This window comes from Saccopteryx bilineata, chromosome 5 (assembly GCF_036850765.1).
Source record: "Saccopteryx bilineata isolate mSacBil1 chromosome 5, mSacBil1_pri_phased_curated, whole genome shotgun sequence".
Lineage (NCBI taxonomy): Eukaryota > Metazoa > Chordata > Mammalia > Chiroptera > Emballonuridae > Saccopteryx > Saccopteryx bilineata.
The window spans coordinates 214,133,598-214,155,724 of NC_089494.1; the positions used below are offsets into that span (position 1 = coordinate 214,133,598).

Sequence of the window (22,127 nt, forward strand, 5' to 3'; positions counted from 1 at the left end):
TTCCATACGTAGGTGGGACATAAAAGTGAAACTAAGAGACATTGATAAGAGTGTGGTGGTTATGGGAGGAGGGGCAAAGGGAGAGGGAATAGGGGAAGGGGAGGGGCACAAAGAAAACTAGATAGAAGGTGACAGAGGGCAATCTGTCTTTGGGTGATGGGTATGCAACATAATTGAACGACAAGATAACCTGGACTTGTTATCTTTGAATATATGTATCCTGATTTATTGATGTCGCCCTATTAAAAAAAATAAAATTATTAAAAAAAAAAAAGACTGTGATAGGGCCTGACCAGGCAGTGGCGCAGTAGATAGAGCATCGGGCTAGGATGTGGAGGACCGGTTCAAGACCCAGAGGTCACCAGCTTGAGCTTGGGCTCATCTAGTTTGAGCAAAGCTCACTAGCTTAGACCCAAGGTCACTGGCTTGAGCAAAGGGTTATTGAGTCTGCTGAAGGCCCGCGGTCAAGGCACATATGAGAAAGCAATCAATGAACAACTAAGGTGTCGCAATGAAAAACTGATGATTGATGCTACTCATCTCCCTCTGTTCCTATCTATCCCTCTCTCTGACTCTCTCTCTCTCTGTCCCTGTAAAAAAAAAAACTGTGATGGGAGTTAGGGGAGGGATAGGAGTTGGGAGGGAAGAAGCACACACTGACACAGGGGCTATCTCCAGGCTAGGACTCTTGTTTACTACTGTTCTTTAATGTTCATTCTGCTGCAGCTAACTAGCCTCTGTTTTCTACATGGAATACTTTTCCAAGCCATGAAAGGGCTATGCAATAATCCCAGGGAGCACTTTATACCACTTAAAAGCTTTAAATCACTCGTCTAAAAGTGTCACAGTAAACACTTAGAAAAATAATAATGTCACTACCTAATAAAGTCATCTCTGTCCAGGGAATGGGCCCATTTTTCATTAAAACCTGCGCTGTTTTGGCCCTGGCCGGTTGGCTCAGTGGTAGAGTGTCGGCCTGGCCTGAAGAAGACCTGGGTTCGATTCCCGGCCAGGGCACACAGGAGAAGCGCTCATCTGCTTCTCCATCCCTCCCCCTCTCCTTCCTCTCTGTCTCTCTTCCCCTCCCGCAGCGAGGCTCCATTGGAGCAAAGATGGCCCGTGCAATGGGGATGGCTCCTTGGCCTCTGCCCCAGGCGCTAGAGTGGCTCTGGCTACAACAGAGCGATGCCCTGGAGTGGCAGAGCATCGCCCCCTGGTGGGCAGAGCGTTGCCCCTGGTGGGCGTGCCGGGTGGATCCCGGTCAGGCGCATGTGGGAGTCTGTCTGACTGTCTATCCCCGTTTTCAGCTTCAGAAAAATACAAAAAAAAAAAAAAAAAAAACCTGTGCTGTTTTAATATTTCCTATATTCTATTTGCTAAACTGAAATCCTCTCATATTATCTATTAAGATTCAGAATAAATAAACAACATATTAAAAAAAATTGAAAGAAGTTCTTACATAGGTTATAATATACCTGAATCTTAAATACGTTTTGCCAAGTGAAATAGGTCATACACAAAATAACAAATACTGTATGACTGCACTTACATAAGGTACGTACACTAGTCAGACTCAGAAACAGAAAGAGGAATGTTGAATGTCAGAGACTAGGAAATGGGCAATAGAGAATTGCAGGATAAACATGCAAGAAGCAGATGTTCTGGAGATGGGTTGCACAATAAAATCCCAACACTACTGAACTGCACGTTATATTTCATTTATTTTAGCACTTTTAAAAACACAAGAACTATACTAATAAATTTCTATAAGACATAATTTTCTCTCATTAGTTGTTTTTAGCAATACTTTCAATAGATTTCACTGTGCTGTTGCTCTTTTGTGATGGGAACTATTCTTCCTTCCCAGGAAATGGAAGAGTTTGCCCAGAGCTCTGGAGAACATGGCATTGTGGTGTTCACCCTGGGCTCCATGGTCACGAACATGACAGAAGAAAAAGCCAATGTGATTGCATCAGCCCTTGCCCAGATTCCTCAAAAGGTCAGATAAAGTACCTTAGAGTAAACTACTAATAAGTATGTTAAGCTCTGTAAAGGGTCCAGTTACAGAAATTTCTACATAAAAGGTAAACTATTGTTGGCCCTGGTCGGTTGGCTCAGCAGTAGAGCATTGGCCTGGCGTGCAGGGGGACCCGGGTTCGATTCCCGGCCAGGGAACATAGGAGAAGTGCCCATTTGCTTCTCCACACCCCCTCCTTCCTCTCTGTCTCTCTCTTCCCCTCCTGCAGCCAAGGCTCCATTGGAGCAAAGATGGCCCGGGCGCTGGGGATGGCTCCTTGGCCTCTGCCCCAGATGCTAGAGTGACTCTGGTCGTGGCAGAGCGATGCCCCGGAGGGGCAGAGCATCGCCCCCTGGTGGGCAGAGCATCGCCCCTGGTGGGTGTGCCGGGTGGATCCCAGTCGGGCGCATGCGGGAGTCTGTCTGTCTCTCCCCGTTTCCAGCTTCAAAAAAATACAAAAAAAAAAAAAAACTATTGTTATAACTCCAATTTATGTCACAAATCAATTTAAAAAAACAAATTACACATGGAGGATTTTGTTTAACAATAACTTTGGCATTAACATTGTCATCACCAAGAAGTATATTTACAAGATACACTGTGAAGTTTGGTATTGTCATAATATTGTAGGCAGGAACAGATATTATCTAATTCTATCTTGTAATTTGTTTCCTTGCAGGATTCCTAGGGTCAGGTACACATTACACATGTTCTCAGAAAGCAGTAACATTTTTAACTGTAACATTAAACTAGAAGTGATAACAGTCTGAAAAGTGTCACACAGTTTAGGTTTGGCAGGTGATCCAGGCTCTCTTTCCCTGAATTCTGGAGTAGGCCACTCACTGTGTTTCTCAAGGTGATACTGAAAGAAAGGGTGTCCAGGGCTCACCAGCTGCATCAGACACAAGCCAGAACAATGATTGAGAGAAAGAGAAAAACTGGCCTGTGAAAAAGAAAGAGAAAACCTCTCTGGTCAGCTGGGCCCTGCTACATTCTGAAGCAGAAAGACATAAAAGAAAGGATGGACGTGGGTCCAGTTCTAATGGTGACCTGTGTTTTATAAATTTTGACCCAAGACAACCCTTAAAATAATTTCTCCTGCCTGAAGAAGAAACAAGTTACAGAATTAAGCCTAGAATGAGTTAATTTGCTGGTTTTCCCACTATAATTATAGGACTATCTACAAAGTTTTATATAGTTGAATTGGTCATTGATAAGCTCATTGTGTATGAACATCATGATTGCATTCAACCCTGACTGAATATAAAAATAAGTAATACAAGCATGTACTTCTCTTACATCAGTGTTTTATTGGTTCTCATTCTCCATATGTCTTGTCCTCATCTCCTTATCTGTAATATGTAAGAGGTTTAACTGGATATCTCTTTGTGTATTTAGAATTCTGACACACTGTAACTCTGTCATTTGACTCATGGAAAACATTACTTTTTTTTACCATAACAGGTTATATGGAGATATGATGGCAAAAAACCAGATACTTTAGGGCCAAATACTCGGCTCTATAAATGGCTCCCCCAAAATGACCTTCTTGGTAAGATCTAACAAACACTTAAGTCAGACTCAATTCATCAAGAATAATAAACAGTTTACTAGGAAAAATATTTATTGAACATTTCTTATTGAAACACTTCAGAAATAAAAAATTAGCTTTCATATATATATATATATATATATATATATATATATATATATATATATATTTCCCAGTCATAGGGGAAAATAAGAACATTTACTTTCTATTTTACACTGTCACATGCCTTATGGTCACAAACAAAATATCTCACAGAGAATATCTCAACACTTTCTCAGTTTACTCTCTCTTTTAATTCTCTACATACAACAATCATTTAACCCACTGTAAGTGTATACATGTGGCCCTATAAAATATTCGCACCTTTATTATCAACAGTAACTTTTCATTTTCCATATAAAAAATTCAATATCTTTTTCCAAAGTAACAACATACTTCATTATAATGTGTAACTATTCCTTTCTCTGAGTTTGGGCCACCATCAACACATTTCCTGCTGCCCTGATACCCTATATATCAGATTCAGTGACTTAACTATTTATTAGAGAAGGTATTCTAACATGACTCACAAATTTTATTTTGGCATACACTTTTTTTAAAATTGAGAATATTCATTTTCAGTTTGTCTTCTGAAAACTTGTATTCATTTTCAAGTGAAAAGAAACACACCAACCCTCTATGTAAGCCTTTACTACCTCTCTAGCAGATTTATAGTCTAAATATAGATGATTTTTTAAATATACATGGTCTGTGTCATTGCCTTTAGTGCCCAAATCTGATTTTATTTTAAAACTTGTAACTCATAATTTGCTGAAATTCACCCAATCCTAGGTCATCCAAAAACCAAAGCCTTTATCACTCATGGGGGAACCAATGGCATCTATGAGGCGATCTACCATGGGATCCCTATGGTGGGCATTCCCTTGTTTGCGGATCAACCTGATAACATTGCTCACATGAAGACCAAGGGAGCAGCTGTAAGATTGGACTTCAACACTATTTCAAGTAAAAAATTGCTCAATGCATTGAAGACAGTCATTAATGACCCTTCGTAAGTATTGTATACTACTTAATAGATACTGTTTATAGATAGGTGTTTCTTCTCAAGGGTACTTTTAAGGAGCTAACTTTACATTATTAATATGGTTTAATGATCCATCTTAAAACTATTTCAATTTTCAACAACATATTAATTTCAAAGTTGAACTTTAACCCCATGTATTCAATGGGTAGCCAACTAGTGCAATACTGTTCTCCTCTAATTATATAAAATTATATAAATAATTATAAAAACACATTTTCAAAAATAGTATAGAGCACATAAAAGAAAGACTGATAAACTAGAAGAGAATTTCTATACCTAAATTTTAATTCATAAAATTTCTGAAGTATAAATGTCTTTACACTAAAAAATATTTTATTATAATCATCTGAAGAGATTCTATGAGATATTATTTACATACCATAATATTCACCTGTTGAAATTATAAAATTCAAATATATAAAGTATGCTTACAAAGTTATAAAGCTATAACCATAATATAAATTTAGAACATTTTTATCATCCCAAAAAGACATGGCAAATGTCTTAGAAGTATCTTCTCATCTTCCCTCACCCAAGATTACACTTTTTAACTTTTTGTCTCTACAAAAAATTCCTTTAGACACATCACAATAACAGAATCATACAATATATGGTCTTTTGAAACTGGATTCTTTCATGTAGCAAGATGTTTTGCAGTTTTGTCCTGTGTAGCTTTTCACTGCTAACTAATATTCTATGATATGGGTGTAGCACATTTTATTTATCTATTTATCACCACATAGACATTTTGGTTGTTTCCAAGTTTGGCTATTATAAACATTGATACATATGATTTTGTGTGAATATATGTAACAATGTCAGTAGTTACAGTACACTTAAACAGACAAAATCATTTAAACAAAAGTAATTTCAGAATAAATTTTTTAAATTAGATATATATACTATTTAGAAGCCATGTTTTAATAGAAGTATACAAGAGGATTGTACAAAAGTAGAAAAATTATCTGTTTCAACAGTGACCATAAAAAGATGCAGCTACATGAGGCACTATAGAACAAAAGCACTACTAAAAATAAAGACAAGTACTTCATGATACTAAAAAGGTTAATCTTTTAAAACAATATAAATTATTAATTGGTAACTTCTACAAATAAATTCTCAAGTATAAAAAGGTGAATGAAGGCAAAAAATAAAAGAAAAAAAAGAAAGACCAAAATACAAGGCTTTAATCATAAGGAGATTTTTTTTTTTATAAATTTTTATTAATGGTAATGGGATGACATTAATAAATCAGGGTACATATATTCAAAGAAAACATGTCTAGGTTATTTTGTAATTAAATTATGTTGCATACCCCTCGTCCAAAGTCAGATTGTCCTCCGCAACCCTCTATCTAGTTCTCTGTGCCCCTCCCCCTCCCCCTAACTCTCTCCCTCCCTCCCTCTCGTGTCCTCCCTCCCCCCACCCCTGGTAACCACTACACTCTTGTCCATGTCTCTTAGTCTCGTTTTTATGTTCCACCAATGTATGGAATCATGTAGTTCTTGTTTTTTTCTGATTTACTTATTTCACTCCGTATAATGTTATCAAGATCCCACCATTTTGCTGTAAATGATCTGATGTCATCATTTCTTATGGCTGAGTAGTATTCCATAGTGTATATGTGCCATATCTTCTTTATCCAGTCTTCTATTGAAGGGCTTTTTGGTTGTTTCCATGTCTTGGCCACTATGAACAGTGCTGCAATGAACATGGGGCAACATGTGTCTTTACGTATCAATGTTTCTGAGGTTTTGGGGTATATACCCAGTAAAGGGATTGCTGGGTCATAAGGTAGTTCTATTTGCAGCTTTTTGAGGAACCACCATACTTTCCTCCATAATGGTTGTACTACTTTACAGTCCCACCAACAGTGGATGAGAGTTCCCTTTTCTCCGCAGCCTCTCCAACATTTGCTATTACCCGTCTTGTTGATAATAGCTAATCTAATAGCGGTGAGGTGGTATCTCATTGCAGTTTTGATTTGCATTTCTCTAATAACTAATGAAGAGGAGCATCTTTTCATATATTTGTTGGCCATTTGTATCTCTTCCTGGGAGAAGTGTCTGTTCATGTCCTCTTCCCATTTTTTTATTGGATTGTTTCTTTGTTTGTTGTTGAGTTTTATGAGTTCTTTGTAAATTTTGGATATTAGGCCCTTATCTGAGCTGTTGTTTGAAAATATCATTTCCCATTTAGTTGGCTGTCTTTTTATTTTGTTATCAGTTTCTCTTGCTGAGCAAAAACTTTTTAGTCTGATGTAGTTTCATTCATTTATCTTTGCCTTCACTTCTCTTGCCATTGGAGTCAAGTTCATAAAATGCTCTTTAAAACCCAGGTCCATGATTTCAGTACCTATGTCTTCTTCTATGTACTTTATTGTTTCAGGTCTTATATTTAGGTCTTTGATCCATTTTGAATTAATTTTAGTACACGGGGACAGGCTGTAGTCAAGTTTCATTCTTTTGCATGTGGCTTTCCAGTTTTCCCAACACCATTTGTTGAAGAGGCTTTCTTTTCTCCATTGTGTGTTGTTGGCCCCTTTATCAAAGATTATTTAACCATATATATGTGGTTTTATTTCTGGGCTTTCTATTCTGTTCATTGGTCTGAGTGTCTATTTTTCTGCCAATACCATGCTGTTTTGATTATCGTGGCCCTATAATATAGTTTAAAGTCAGGTATTGTAATGCCCCCAGCTTCATTCTTTTTCTTTAGGATTGTTTTGGTTATTCGGGGTTTTTTATAGTTCCATATAAATCTGATGATTTTTTGTTCCATTTCTTTAAAAAATGTCATTGGAATATTGATGGGAATTGCATTAAATTTATATATTGCTTTGGGTAATATGGCCATTTTGATTATATTTATTCTTCCTATCCAAGAACAAGGAATATTTTTCCATCTCATTGTCTCTTTTTCTATTTCTCTTAATAATGCCTTGTAGTTTTCGTTATATAGGTCCTTTACATTCTTTGTTATGTTTATTCCTAGGTACTTTATTTTTTTTGTTGCAATCGTGAAGGGGATTATTTTTTTGAGTTCGTTTTCTAATATTTCATTGTTGGCATATAGAATGATTATGGACTTTTGTATGTTAATTTTGTATCCTGCAACCTTACTGTATTGGTTTATTGTTTCTAATAATCTTTTTGTGGAGTCCTTCGAGTTTTCGATGTATAGGATCATATCATCAGCAAAAAGTGATACCTTTACTTCTTCTTTTCCGATATGGATGCCTTTTATTTCTTTGTCTTGTCTGATTGCTCTGGCCAGAACTTCTAGCACCACGTTAAATAAGAGTGGAGAGAGTGGACAACCCTGTCTTGTTCCTGATTTAAGGTAGAAAGTCCTCAGTTTTATGCCGTTTAATATGATGTTGGCTGATGGTTTATCATATATGGCCTTTATCATGTGGAGATATTTTCTTCTATACCCATTTTGTTGAGAGTCTTAAACATAAAATTGTGTTGTATTTTATCAAAAGCCTTTTCTGCATCTATTGATAAGATCATGTGGTTTTTGTTCTTTGTTTTGTTGATATGGTGTATTACGTTAACCGCTTTACGTATGTTGAACCATCCTTGAGATTCTGGGATGAATCCCACTTGATCATGATGTATTATTTTTTTAATATGTTGTTGTATTCGGTTTGCCAGTATTTTGTTTAGTATTTTAGCATCTGTATTCATTAGAGATATTGGTCTGTAGTTTTCTTTCTTTGTGCCATCCTTGCCAGGTTTTGGTATGAGGGTTATGTTGGCCTCATAAAATGTGTTTGGAAGTATTGCTTCTTCTTCAATTTTTTGGAAGACTTTGAGTAGAATAGGAACCAAGTCTTCTTTGAATGTTTGATAGAATTCACTAGTATAACCGTCTGGGCCTGGACTTTTATTTTTGGGGATGTTTTTAATAGGTTTTTCTATTTCCTCCCTGCTGATTGGTCTGTTTAGGCTTTCTGCTTCTTCATGACTCAGTCTAGGAAGGTTGTATTGTTCTAGGAATTTATCCATTTCTTCTAGATTGGTGTATTTGGTGGCATATAATTTTTCATAGTATTCTACAATAATTCTTTGTATATCTATGATGTCTGTGGTGATCTCTCCTCTTTCATTTTGGATTTTATTTATTTGAGTCCTGTGTCTTTTTTCCTTGGTGAGTCTTGCCAAGGGTTTGTCAATTTTGTTGATCTTTTCAAAGAACCAACTCCTTGTTTTATTGATTTTTTCTATAGTTTTTCTGTTCTTTATTTCATTTATTTCTGCTCTGATTTTTATTATCTCCTTTCTTCGGCTGGTTTTGAGATGTCTTTGTTCTTCTTTTTCTAGTTCCTTAAGGTGTGAAGTTAAGTGGTTTACTTCGGCTCTCTCTTGTTTGTTTATATAGGCCTGAAGTGATATGAACTTTCCTCTTATTACTGCTTTTGCTGCATCCCAGAGATTCTGATATGTCATATTTTCATTTTCATTTGTCTGTATATATCTTTTGATCTCTGCGCTTATTTCTTCTTTGACCCATTCATTTTTTAGAAGTATGTTGTTTAGTTTCCACATTTTTGTGGGTTTTCCCCCTCTTTTTTGCAGTTGAATTCTAGTTTCAAGGTTTTATGATCAGAAAATATGCTTGGTACAATTTCAATTTTTCTAAATTTGCTGATATTGTCTTTGTGGCCCAACATATGGTCAATTCTTGAGAATGATCCATGTACACTAGAGAAAAATGTATACTCTGTCGCTTTGGGATGAAGTGTCCTGTAGATGTCTATCATATCCAGGTGTTCTAGTATTTCGTTTAAGGCCACTATATCTTTATTGATTCTCTGTTTGGATGACCGATCTAGAGCCGTCAGCGGTGTATTGAGGTCTCCAAGTATGATTGTATTTTTGTTAGTTTTTGTTTTAAGGTCAATAAGTAGCTGTCTTATATATTTTGGTGCTCCTTGGTTTGGTGCATATATATTAAGGATTGTTATGTCTTCTTGATTCAACTTCCCCTTAATCATTATGAAATGACCATTTTTGTCTCTGAGTATTTTTTCTGTCTTGTAGTCAGCATTATTAGATATGAGTATTGCTACACCTGCTTTTTTTTGGGTGTTGTTTGCTTGGAGTATTGTTTTCCAGCCTTTCACTTTGAATTTGTTTTTATCCTTGTTGCTTAGATGTGTTTCTTGTAGGCAGCATATAGTTGGATTTTCTTTTTTAATCCATTCTGCTACTCTGTGTCTTTTTATTGGTAAGTTTAATCCATTTACATTTAGTGTAATTATTGACACTTGTGGGTTCCCTACTGCCATTTTATAAATTGCTTTCTGTTAGTTTTGTATCTTGTTTGAGTCTTCTCTTTTCTTTTTCTATCATTTGTTTTTGTTTGTTTGTGTTCCATACTTCTTTCCTCTGTTGCTACCTTTTTTAAGTCAAGTGTTTTTGTGGTGGTTTTTTCAAGGGTGGTTACCATTAAGTAATGAAAAGGGTACCTACCATATTCATTGTAGTACCCTATCTTATGAGTATTTCTGCACTTCATCATCCTTTGCTACTGTTAATCTCCATCCTCTCCCCCCTTCTTTTCCTTTGTTATCACAGTTTAAGTTTGGTTTTATTGTGTTCTTGGTGGAGCTGTTACTTGTGGTGTTGTTTTCTTTTGTTCTTTGAATCTGGTTGGAAAACCCACTTTAGTATTTCCTGGAGTGGGGGCTTTCTGCTGAGAAATTCTCTCATCTTTTCTGTATTTGTGAATGTTTTTATATCTCCTTCGTACTTGAAGGATAGCTTTGATGGGTATAGTATTCTTGGCTGAAAGTTCCTCTCTTTCAGGGCTTTAAATATTGGGGTCCACTCTCTTCTAGCTTGTAGAGTTTCTGCTGAGAAATCTGATAATAATCTAATAGGCCTTCCTTTATATGTTGTACTCTTCTTTTCCCTAGCTGCCTTGAGGATTTTTTCTTTGTCATTGGTTTGTGTCATCTTTATTATGATGTGCCTTGGAGTAGTTTTGTTGGGGTTAAGAAAACTCGGAGTTCTGTTTGCTTCTTGAATTTGAGGCTTTAGTTCTTTCCACAGGCTTGGGAAGTTCTCGTCTATTATTTGTTTGAGTATATTCTCCATTCCATTTTCTTTCTCTTCTCCCTCTGATATACCTATTATTCTTATGTTATTCTTTCTGATGGAGTCAGACAATTCCTGTAGGGCTTTCTCGTTTTTTATTATTTTTGAATCTCTTTCTTCTTCTCTCTGTTGTGCCTCAAGTTGTTTGTCTTCTATTTCACTAATCCTATCTTCTATCTGGGCTGTTCTGTTAGCTAAGCTTGTTACCTCGTTTTTCAGCTCGTGAATTGAGTTTTTCATTTCTGTTTGATTTGTTTTTATAGTTTCAATTTCCTTGGTAATATATTCTTTGTGTTCATTGAGTTGTTTTCTGATCTCCCGAAATTGCCTTTCTGTGTTTTCTTGTATATCTCTGAGTATTTTTAAGATTTCTATTTTAAATTCTCTGTCATTTAGCTCCAAGGCTTCCAGTATGTTAAGTCTTTTCTCCATAGATTTTTCCACATCTATTTGTGTTACCTCTCTTTCTTTTGTATCCATAATATTCGATTTCCTCTTTCTTATTGGCATCTGAGGGTGGTCTTGTTGATAGCACACAGGCGCACTCCCTCCGCGGCTTGAATGAATGTCCCTGTGGTAGTTATCTTCCTCCACACCCTTGTCTCTCAGATTCAAGTGATAACAGTCCTTTCGCTTTCAGTTTGTGTGGAACTCCGGAATGCTCCGAGGATAAATTTTTCTGTTTCTAGTTGATAAATTTGTTGTGATTTTGGGGAGATCTGTCAGACACGCTGCTCACGGTGCCATTTCCATGACGTCACTCACTTTATATTATATAAATTTTTATTAATGTTAATGAGGTGACATCAATAAATCAGGGTACATATATTCAAAGAAAACATGTCCAGATTATCTTGTCATTCACTTATGTTGCATACTCATCAATCAAAGTCAGATTGTCCTCCGTCACCTTTTATCTAGCTTTCTTTGTGCCCCTCTTCCTCCCCCTCCCCCTCTCCTCCTTCTATCCCGCGCCTCCCCCCACCCCCGGTAACCATCATGCTCTTGTCCATGTCTCTTAGTCTCATTTTTATGTCCCACCAATGTATGGAATTATGTAGTTCTTGGTTTATTCTGATTTCCTAATTTCACTCCATATAATCTTACCAAGATCCCATCATTTTGCTGTAAATGATCCGATGTCATCATTTCTTATGGCTGAGTAATATTCCATAGTGTATATGTGCCACATCTTCTTTATCCAATCATCTATTGAAGGGCTTTTTGGTTGTTTCCATGTCTTGGCCACTATGAACAATGCTGCAATGAACATGGGGCTACATGTGTCTTTACGTATCAATGTTTCTGAGTTTTCGGGGTATATACCCAGTAGAGGGATTGCTGAGTCATAAAGTAGTTCTATTTTCAGTTTTTTGAGGAACCACCATACTTTCTTCCATAATGGTTGTACTACTTTACATTCCCACCAACAGTGAATGAGGGTTCCTTTTTCTCCACAGCCTCTCCAACATTTGCTATTACCTGTCTTGTTGATAATAGCTAGTCTAACAGGTGTGAGGTGGTATCTCATTGCAATTTTGATTTGCATTTCTCTAATAACTAATGAAGAGGAGCATCTTTTCATATATCTGTTGGCCATTTGTATTTCTTCCTGGGAGAAGTGTCTGTTCATGTCCTCTTCCCATTTTTTTATTGGATTGTTTGTTTGTTTGTTGTTGAGTTTTATGAGTTCTTTGTAAATTTTGGATATTAGGCCCTTATCTGAGCTGTTGTTTGAAAATATCATTTCCCATTTAGTTGGCTGTCTGTTTATTTTGTTGCCAGTTTCTCTTGCTGAGCAAAAACTTTTTAGTCTGATGTAGTTTCATTCATTTACCTTTGCCTTCACTTCTCTTGCCTTTGGAGTCAAATTCATAAAATGCTCTTTAAAACCCAGGTCCATGAGTTGAGTACCTATGTCTTCTTCTATGTACTTTATTGTTTCAGGTCTTATATTTAGGTCTTTGATCAATTTTGAATTAATTTTTGTACAAGGGGACAAGCTGTAGTCGAGTTTCATTCTTTTGCATGTGGCTTTCTGGTTTTCCAAGCACTATTTGTTGAAGAGGCTTTCTTTTCTCCATTATGTGTTGTTGGCCCCTTTACCAAAAATTACTTGACCATATATATGTGGTTTTATTTCCGGACTTTTTATTCTGTTCCATTGGTCTGAGTGTCTATTTTTCTGCCAATACTATGCTGTTTTGATTGTCGTGGCCCTATAATATAGTTTGAAGTCAGGTATTGTAATGCCCCCAGCTTCATTCTTTTTCCTTAGGATTGCTTTGGCTAATTGGGGTTTTTTATAGTTCCATATAAATCTGATGATTTTTGTTTCATTTCTCTAAAGAATGTCATAGGAATTTTGAGGGAATTGCATTAAATTTATATATTGCTTTGGGTAATATGGCCATTTTGATTATATTTATTCTTCCTATCCATGAACAAGGATCCATCTTTTCCATCTCATTGTATCTTTTTCAATTTCCCTTAACAATGCTTTTTAGTTTTCATTATATGTGTCCTTTACATTCTTTGTTATGTTTATTCCTAAGTATTTAATTTTTTTTGTTTCAATCATGAAGGGGATTATTTTTTTGAGTTCATTTTCTAATATTTTATGTTGGCATATAGAAAGGCTATGGACTTTTTTATGTTAATTTTGTATCCTGTGACCTTACTTTATTGGTTTATTGTTTCTAGTAATCTTTTTGTGGAGTCTTTGGGGTTTTCAATGTATAGGATCATATCATCTGCTAAAAGTGATACCTTTACTTCTTCTTTTCTGATATGGATGCCTTTTATTTCTTTCTCTTGTCTGATTTCTCTGGCTAGAACTTCCAGCACCACATTAAATAAGAGTGGAGAGAGTGGACAACTCTGTCTTGTTCCTGATTTACGGTGGAAAGTCCTCAGTTTTATGCCATTTAATATGATGTTGTCTGATGGTTTATCATATATGGCCTTTATCATGTTGAGATATTTTCCTTCTATACCCATTTTGTTGAGTGTCTTAAACATAAAGTTGTGTTGTATTTTATCAAAAGCCTTTTCTGCATCTATTGATAAGATCATGTGGATTTTGTTCTTTGTTTTGTTGATATGGTGTATTACGTTAACCGTTTTACGTATGTTGAACCATTCTTGAGATTCTGGGATGAATCCCACTTGATCATGATGTATTATTTTTTTTAATATGTTGTTGTATTTGATTTGCCAGTATTTTGTTTAGTATTTTAGCATCTGTATTTATTAGAGATATTGGTCTGTAGTTTTCTTTTTTTGTGCCGTCCTTGCCTGGTTTTGGTATGAGGGTTATATTGGCCTCATAAAATGTGTTTGGAAGTATTGCTTCTTCTTCAATTTTTTGGAAGACTTTGAGTAGAATAGGAACCAAGTCTTCTTTGAATGTTTGATAGAATTCACTAGAATAGCCATCTGGGCCTGGACTTTTATTTTTGGGGAGGTTTTTAATAGTTTTTTCTATTTCTTCTCTACTAGTAGGTCTGTTTAGGCTTTCTGCTTCTTCTTGACTCTGTCTAGGAAGGTTGTATTGTTCTAGGAATTTATCCATTTCTTCTAGGTTGTTGAATTTAGTGGCATAAAATTTTCATAGTAATCTACAATAATTCTTTCTATATCTATGATGTTTGTGGTGATTATAAAGAGATGTTCTTAATATTTTTTCTATAATATAAAAAGATGAAAAAATAAACAAATCCGTAAGTAATTTGAAACACTATTTTAAAATGCTATTTTAAAATACATTTAAGATACATATAACAATGAAGACCATAAATTTTTTTTAACTGCATAAGGAAATATAATGGAATTGAGTGCACATGCTGTAGCTAAATTAAGGCCGATGATTCAAAATTATTCAAGTCATAAAGAGTACATGTCCAACTAGAATAAAATAAAGTTAGAAACAAAAAGAAACCCTAAGCTAAAAAAAATTCTCTATAAATTTGGAAATTAAACAACACATTTCTAAATAACTCAGAATCAATGCTGAAATCATAATCACACATGCACTTTCTTTTTTTTTTTTTCAATTTTTTTTTTTTTAATGGGGTGACATCAATAAATCAGGATACATATATTCAAAGATAACAAGTCCAGGTTATCTTGTCGTTCAATTATGTTGCATACCCACCACCCAAAGTCAGATTGTCCTCTGTCACCTTCTATCTTGTTTTCTTTGTGCCCCTCCCACCCCCTATCCCTCTCCCATTCCCCCCTCCCCACCGTAACCACCACACTCTTATCAATGTCTCTTAGTTTCACTATTATGTCCCACCTACGTATGGAATAATACAGTTCCTGTTTTTTTCTGATTTACTTATTTCGCTTCGTATCATGTTATCAAGATCCCACCATTTTGCTGTAAATGTTCCGATGTCATCATTTCTTATGGCTCAGTAGTATTCCATAGTGTATATGTGCCACATCTTCTTTATCCAGTCATCTATTGATGGGCTTTTTGGTTGTTTCCATGTCCTGGCCACTGTGAACAATGCTGCAATGAACATGGGGCTGCATGTGTCTTTACGTATCAATGTTTCTGAGTTTTGGGGATATATACCCAGTAGAGGGATTGCTGGGTCATAAGGTAGTTCTATTTTCAGTTTTTTGAGGAACCACCATACTTTCTTCCATAATGGTTGTACTACTTTACATTCCCACCAACAGTGTATGAGGGTTCCTTTTTCTCCACAGCCTCTCCAACATTTGCTATTACCTGACTTGCTAATAACAGCTAATCGAACAGGTGTGAGGTGGTATCTCATTGCCGTTTTGATTTGCATTTCTCTAATAGCTAAAGAAGATGAGTATCTTTTCATATATCTGTTGGCCATTTGTATTTCTTCCTGGGAGAAGTGTCTATTCATATCCTCTTCCCATTTTTTTATTGGATTGTTTGTTTGTTTGTTGTTGAGTTTTATGAGTTCTTTGTAAATTTTGGATATTAGGCCCTTATCTGAGCTGTTGTTTGAAAATATCATTTCCCATTTAGTTGGCTTTCTGTTTATTTTGTTATCAGTTTCCCTTGCTGAGCAAAAACTTCTTAGTCTGATGTAGTCCCATTCATTAATTTTTGCCTTCACTTCTCTTGCCATTGGAGTCAAATTCATAAAATGCTCTTTAAAACCCAGGTCCATGAGTTGAGTACCTATGTCTTCTTCTATGTACTTAATTGTTTCAGGTCTTATGTTTAGATCTTTGATCCATTTTGAGTTAATTTTTGTACAGGGGAAGAGACTGTAGTCCAGTTTCATTCTTTTGCATGTGGCTTTCCAGTTTTCCCAGCACCATTTATTGAAGAGGCTTTCTTTTCTCCATTGTGTGTTGTTGGCCCCTTTATCAAAAATTATTTGACTATATATATGTGGTTTTATTTCTGGACTTTCTATTCTGTTCCATTGGTCTGAGTGTCTATTTTTCTGCCAATACCATGCTGTTTTGATGGTCGTGGCCCTATAATATAGTTTGAAGTCAGGTATTGTTATGCCCCCAGCTTCATTCTTTTTCTTTAGGATTGCTTTGGCTATTCTGGGTTTTTTATAGTTCCATATAAATCTGATGATTTTTTGCTCTATTTCTTTAAAAAATGTCATTGGAATTTTGATGGGAATTGCATTAAATTTGTATATTGCTTTGGGTAATATAGCCATCTTGATTATATTTATTCTTCCTAGCCAAGAACAAGGTATATTCTTCCATCTCATTATATCTTTTTCAATTTCCCTTAACAATGGTTTATAGTTTTCATTATATAAGTCCTTTACATTCTTTGTTATGTTTATTCCTAAGTATTTTATTTTTTTTGTTGCAATCATGAAGGGGATTATTCTTTTGAGTTCCTTCTCAGTTGTTTCATTGTTGGCATATAGAAAGGCTATTGACTTCTGTATGTTAATTTTGTATCCTGCGACCTTACTGTATTGGCTTATTGTTTCTAGTAGTCTTTTTGTGGATTCTTTGGGGTTTTCGATGTATAGGATCATATCATCTGCAAAAAGTGATACCTTTACTTCTTCTTTTCCGATATGGATGCCTTTTATTTCTTTGTCTTGTCTGATTGCTCTGGCTAGAACCTCTAGTACCACATTAAATAAGAGTGGAGAGAGTGGACAACCCTGTCTTGTTCCTGATTTAAGGGGGAAAGCCTTCAGTTTAGTGCCATTTAATATGATGTTAGCTGATGGTTTATCATATATGGCCTTTATCATGTTGAGATATTTTCCTTCTATACCCATTTTGTTGAGAGTCTTAAACATAAAATTGTGTTGTATTTTATCAAAAGCCTTTTCTGCGTCTATTGATAAGATCATGTGGTTTTTGTTCTTTGTTTTGTTGATATGGTGTATTACATTAACCGTTTTACGTATGTTGAACCATCCTTGAGATTCTGGGATGAATCCTACTTGATCATGATGTATTATTTTTTTAATATGTTGTTGTATTCGATTTGCTAGTATTTTGTTTAGTATTTTAGCATCTGTATTCATTAGAGATATTGGTCTGTAGTTTTCTTTTTTTGTGCCATTCTTGCCAGGTTTTGGTATGAGGGTTATGTTGGCCTCATAAAATGTGTTTGGAAGTATTGCTTCTTCTTCAATTTTTTGGAAGACTTTGAGTAGAATAGGAACCAAGTCTTCTTTGAATGTTTGATAAAATTCCCTGGTATAGCCGTCAGGGCCTGGACTTTTATTTTTGGGGAGGTTTTTAATGGTTTTTTCTATTTCTTCTCTACTGATAGGTCTGTTTAGGCTTTCTGCTTCTTCTTGACTCAGTCTAGGAAGGTTGTATTTTTCTAGGAATTTATCCATTTCTTCTAGGTTGTTGAATTTAGTGGCATAAAGTTTTTCATTGTATTCTGCAATAATTCTTTGTATATCTACGGTGTCCGTGGTGATTTCTCCTCTTTCATTTTGGATTTTGTTTATATGAGTTCTTTCTCTTTTTTCCTTGGTAAGTCTTGCCAAGGGTTTGTCAATTTTGTTGATCTTTTCAAAGAACCAGCTCCTTGTTCTATTAATTTTTTCTATAGTTTTTCTGTTCTCTAATTCATTTATTTCTGCTCTGATTTTTATTATCTCCTTTCTTCGGCTTGTTTTGGGTTGTCTTTGTTCTTCTTTTTCTAGTTCCTTAAGGTGGGAAGTTAAGTGGTTCACTTGGGCTCTCTCTTGTTTGTTCATATATGCCTGAAGCGATATGAACTTCCCTCTTATCACTGCTTTTGCTGCATCCCATAGATTCTGATATGTCGTATTGTCATTTTCATTAGTCTGTATATATCTTTTGATCTCTGCACTTATTTCTTCTTTGACCCATTCATTTTTTAAAAGTATGTTGTTTAGTTTCCACATTTTTGTGGGATTTTTTTCCTCTTTTTTGCAGTTGAATTCTAGTTTCAAGGCTTTATGGTCAGAAAATATGCTTGGTACAACTTCAATTTTTCTGAATTTGCTGATATTGTTTTTGTGGCCCAACATATGGTCAATTCTTGAGAATGATCCATGTACACTGGAGAAAAATGTATACTCAGTCACTTTGGGATGAAATGTCCTGTAGATGTCTATCATATCCAGGTGCTCTAGTGTTTTGTTTAAGGCCTCTATGTCTTTGTTGATTCTCTGTTTGGATGACCGATCTAGAGCCGTCAGCGGTGTATTGAGGTCTCCAAGTATGATTGTATTTTTGTCAGTTTTTGTTTTAAGATCAATAAGTACACACATGCACTTTCTTCCCAGAAATTTCCTTGGCAGGTATATACACAAAAGAATTGTATAAATATGTATATCAAAAGACATATACAAATATATGTAAATCAGCATTACTAGAAATAGATAAAAATATATTAGCAATTCAAAAAGTCATAAAACATAACAAAGTGGTAATCTGTGGTACTATCATACATTAGATACCATACAGCAATAAAATAAACCAACATTTGCTATAGAAAAGACAAAAACAAGTATTACTATAAGATTCAAATATTTAAATAAGAAAAAGTAATCTATGATGTTAAGAGTAATGATAGTAGTTAGCCTGACCAGGCAGTGGTGCAGTGGATAAAGCATCGGACTGAGACAAGGAGGACCCAGGTTCAAAACCCCAAGGACGCTGGCTTGAGCAAGGGGTCACTCACTCTGCTGCGGCCCCAGTCAAGGCACATATAAGAAAGCAATTCTCATCTGTCACCCTTACTGTCTGTCTGTCCTTATCTGTCTTTCTCTCTGTCTCTCTCTGTCTCTGTCACACACACACACACACGCACAAAAATAAAAATAAAAATATAGAGAGAGTAGTGATAGTATCAATAGTTAAATTGTGGTAGGAATTACTGACTGAACAGTCCAAGAAAATGGGAAGTTTCTAGTAGCTTGTAGTATCCTATATCAGTATCTGGATAGTGGGTACATTGGTATATTGCAGGGGTTGGGAACCTGTGGCTCACAAGCCAGATGTGGCTCTTTTGATGGCTGCATCTGGCTCACAGACAAATCTTTAATAAAAAAAATAACATTAAAAATATAAAACATTCTCATGTATTACAATCCATTCATTTCCTACCACTCATGTTCATGGTTGCAGGTGGCTGGAGCCAATCACAGCTGTCCTCCAGGATAACACCAAATTTTTATTGGATAATGCATGACGTACACGGGTCGTTATTTGGCTCTCATGGAATTACATTTTAAAATATGTGGTGTTCATGGCTCTCTCAGCCAAAAAGTTTCCCAACCCCTGGTATATTGAGTTCATGACAATTTACTAGGTAATTATGAAATTTTGAGCTATTTACTTAAGATATGTGTGCTTTATATTTTTTCATACTGAAATTAAGGATATGCTTTACAAACTGTATTTTTTTGTTTTGAGGAGGAAGCATATTATGCTCAAAGACTGATTTCTGTCTTTGTTAAGAATTTATATAGCACAATTCATATGAGAATTATAGTAATTTCACAAGCCAATGGCATACAGGATAATATCTTTAAATATGACAAAGAAAGAAATAACATATACCAAATGACTCGATAATCACACTATTGTTCCAGGCAAGGAGATACAAAGGAATAAAGTCCAAATTTAATAAATAAACAGTGCCCTGGTTGGTTGGCTCAGTGGTAGAGCATGGTAGAGCTTTCGCCCAGCTAGGAGACGCCCTGGGGTTCGATTCCCAGCCAAGGCACACAGGGGAAGCACCTATCTGCTTCTTCATTCTTCTCCCTCTTTTTTCTCTCTATCTCTTCCTTCCCAACCCATAGCCAAGGCTCCTTTGGAGCCAAATAGGCCTGGGCACTGAGGATGGCTCCATGGCCTCCGTCTCAAGCACTAGAATGACTCCAGTTACAATGGCGCAACAGCCCTTATGGGCAGAGCTTCGCCCCTTGATGGGCATGCTGTGTGGATCCCAGTTAGGCATATGCAGGAGTCAGTCTCTCTCTGCCTTCCCTGCTTCTCACTTCAGAAATATACCCAAAAAAAAGAAAGAAAAGGAAGGAAGGAATGAAGGAAGAAGGAAAGAAGGAAGGAAGGAGAGAGAGAGAGACAGAGAGAGAGAGAGAGGAAAGAAAGAAAGAAAGAAAGAAAGAAAGAAAGAAAGAAAGAAAGAAAGAAAGAAAGAAAGAAAGAAAGAAAGAGTGACCATCCAAGAACTGATTTCCAGCTGCCAACATAAGAGTAAAAGACCCAAGTTGCCATAGCAGGTTGCAAGGGAGCAAAGACACCAGAGTTGGGGGCTGGCTGATCTCTTCAACAGGGCTGCTCTGAGAATTATCACCACTTTCTAAGAGACATGAGTGGCTAAAACAGGAAGGAATGCCACTAGGGTGTCTGGTTAGTAAAGAGTCACCCTGCCCAAACCAAAACTCTCAGATAGACCTCATAATCTCTCAGTATTTTAGTCTAAATATTTCCTTGCCATAGTTGCTCCTTCATATTGTGTTACCAATAAGACCCCAGGCTGGGTTTTGCGGGGAATAGGGGCTCTGCTTATAAACAAATACCAGATGTAGAATGACATCCTGGCAGGACTTAAATAATTCCTGCATCAACACAACCTTTTTGTTTTTATCATAAACAAGTGGATAAAAACAACTTTGCCTAACTCATAAGTAACTTTGAAATCATATTAAACCATTGTACCTGTATTTAGAAGTCTAGAAATCAAATAGTGAAGATACTATCAATCAAAATCATAGAAGAAATGCCTAGGGGCACTCTGTGGCCAGGAAAAGCTCTTCTGAGCCATGACATTGACATCAAGGCCTCCCTCAGAAGTTGAAAACAGCCTTGCTGTGTCTCAGGGAAGACTGCTCCACGGGAGGGACAGAGAACAGAGCACAAAGGGGCTGATGAAGAAACGCACTTGGCAGCTTCAGTGAACAAACAGCCAGGTCAATGTGCCTACAATAGAGTGTGCCTGGGATAAAGTCATAGGAGAGAAGATTGCCAGGAGGTCTGCGCAATATCAAAAAAATAATAATAATCAAGAAAACTTGAAGATCCAATTGGCTGTAGACACATTTCAAGAACTGGGCAATATACCATTAGCACCTACCAGGGCTCTCAGAGGAGTTGTACAAAATGGAAGATTTGTACAGGAAGAAGGGTGTTGCAGGGAAATTATTAGAAAGAGAAAATATTACTTTTAGACAAGGGTATCTTTTTCCAGTAAAGTAATGGCAAGAGTTTTTATCATGCAGATTACCTCTTCTTCCTAGGGAGGATGGTGAGGGCTCAAGTGACAGATTACCTCATTGGTGTTGATCAGAAAATTCCAGACTGGTTGATTTAGACTATATCTATGAGAGAAGTTAATACTTCAATTAAATCAGACATTAAATCTAAGATCTTATAGCAGGAGTAAAACCATTCGGGGTCTATAGTTTTCTCTTTAACACCATGTAGGGTCTAGTAGGCCAAAAAATAATTTGGACTTTATTCCAATGAATTGAGAAGCCAGATGAAAATTTTGAGTGAGAGAGTATGATAATTTTATCTTTTAAGCCACTATTATTCTTGGTGAAAATAGACAATAGATTTATAAAAAGAAGAACTAAAAAGTCTGCTTATCAAAGCACTTCTCCCACTATAATATAGTCCTGCTTTTAAAATTTCAAAAGCATGTTTGCTTTGGCAGCACACATACTAAAATTAGAAAGATAGAGATAAGATTAGTATGGCCCCTGTACAAGAATGACATGTAAATTTGTGAAGTTTTCCATATTTTTTCAACAAATAAAATTTTAAAATAAATAAATAAATAAAACTTAAAAAATGTTGTCCTAAAACTATATTTCATCATCTGTTTTATATCAAGGAAAGGAAGTAAAACCTATCAAAATTTTTATA

At 35.9% G+C, this 22,127-nt stretch overlaps 1 protein-coding gene and 1 non-coding gene across 2 annotated transcripts in view; both read left to right on the plus strand.

The window, feature by feature from the left end:
* LOC136338165 (UDP-glucuronosyltransferase 2B31-like) overlaps positions 1-22,127 on the plus strand; it is a 43,891-nt gene that overhangs the window by 14,880 nt on the left and 6,884 nt on the right. The window contains exons 3-5 of the mRNA XM_066280273.1: positions 1,868-1,999; positions 3,482-3,569; positions 4,401-4,620. Of these exons, the coding sequence (XP_066136370.1) occupies positions 1,868-1,999; positions 3,482-3,569; positions 4,401-4,620 (440 nt within the window). The remainder of the gene's footprint in view (positions 1-1,867; positions 2,000-3,481; positions 3,570-4,400; positions 4,621-22,127) is intronic.
* On the plus strand, positions 21,904-22,006 carry LOC136307106 (U6 spliceosomal RNA). Its single transcript, XR_010725796.1, has one exon. It is a non-coding gene; the product is annotated as a U6 spliceosomal RNA (small nuclear RNA).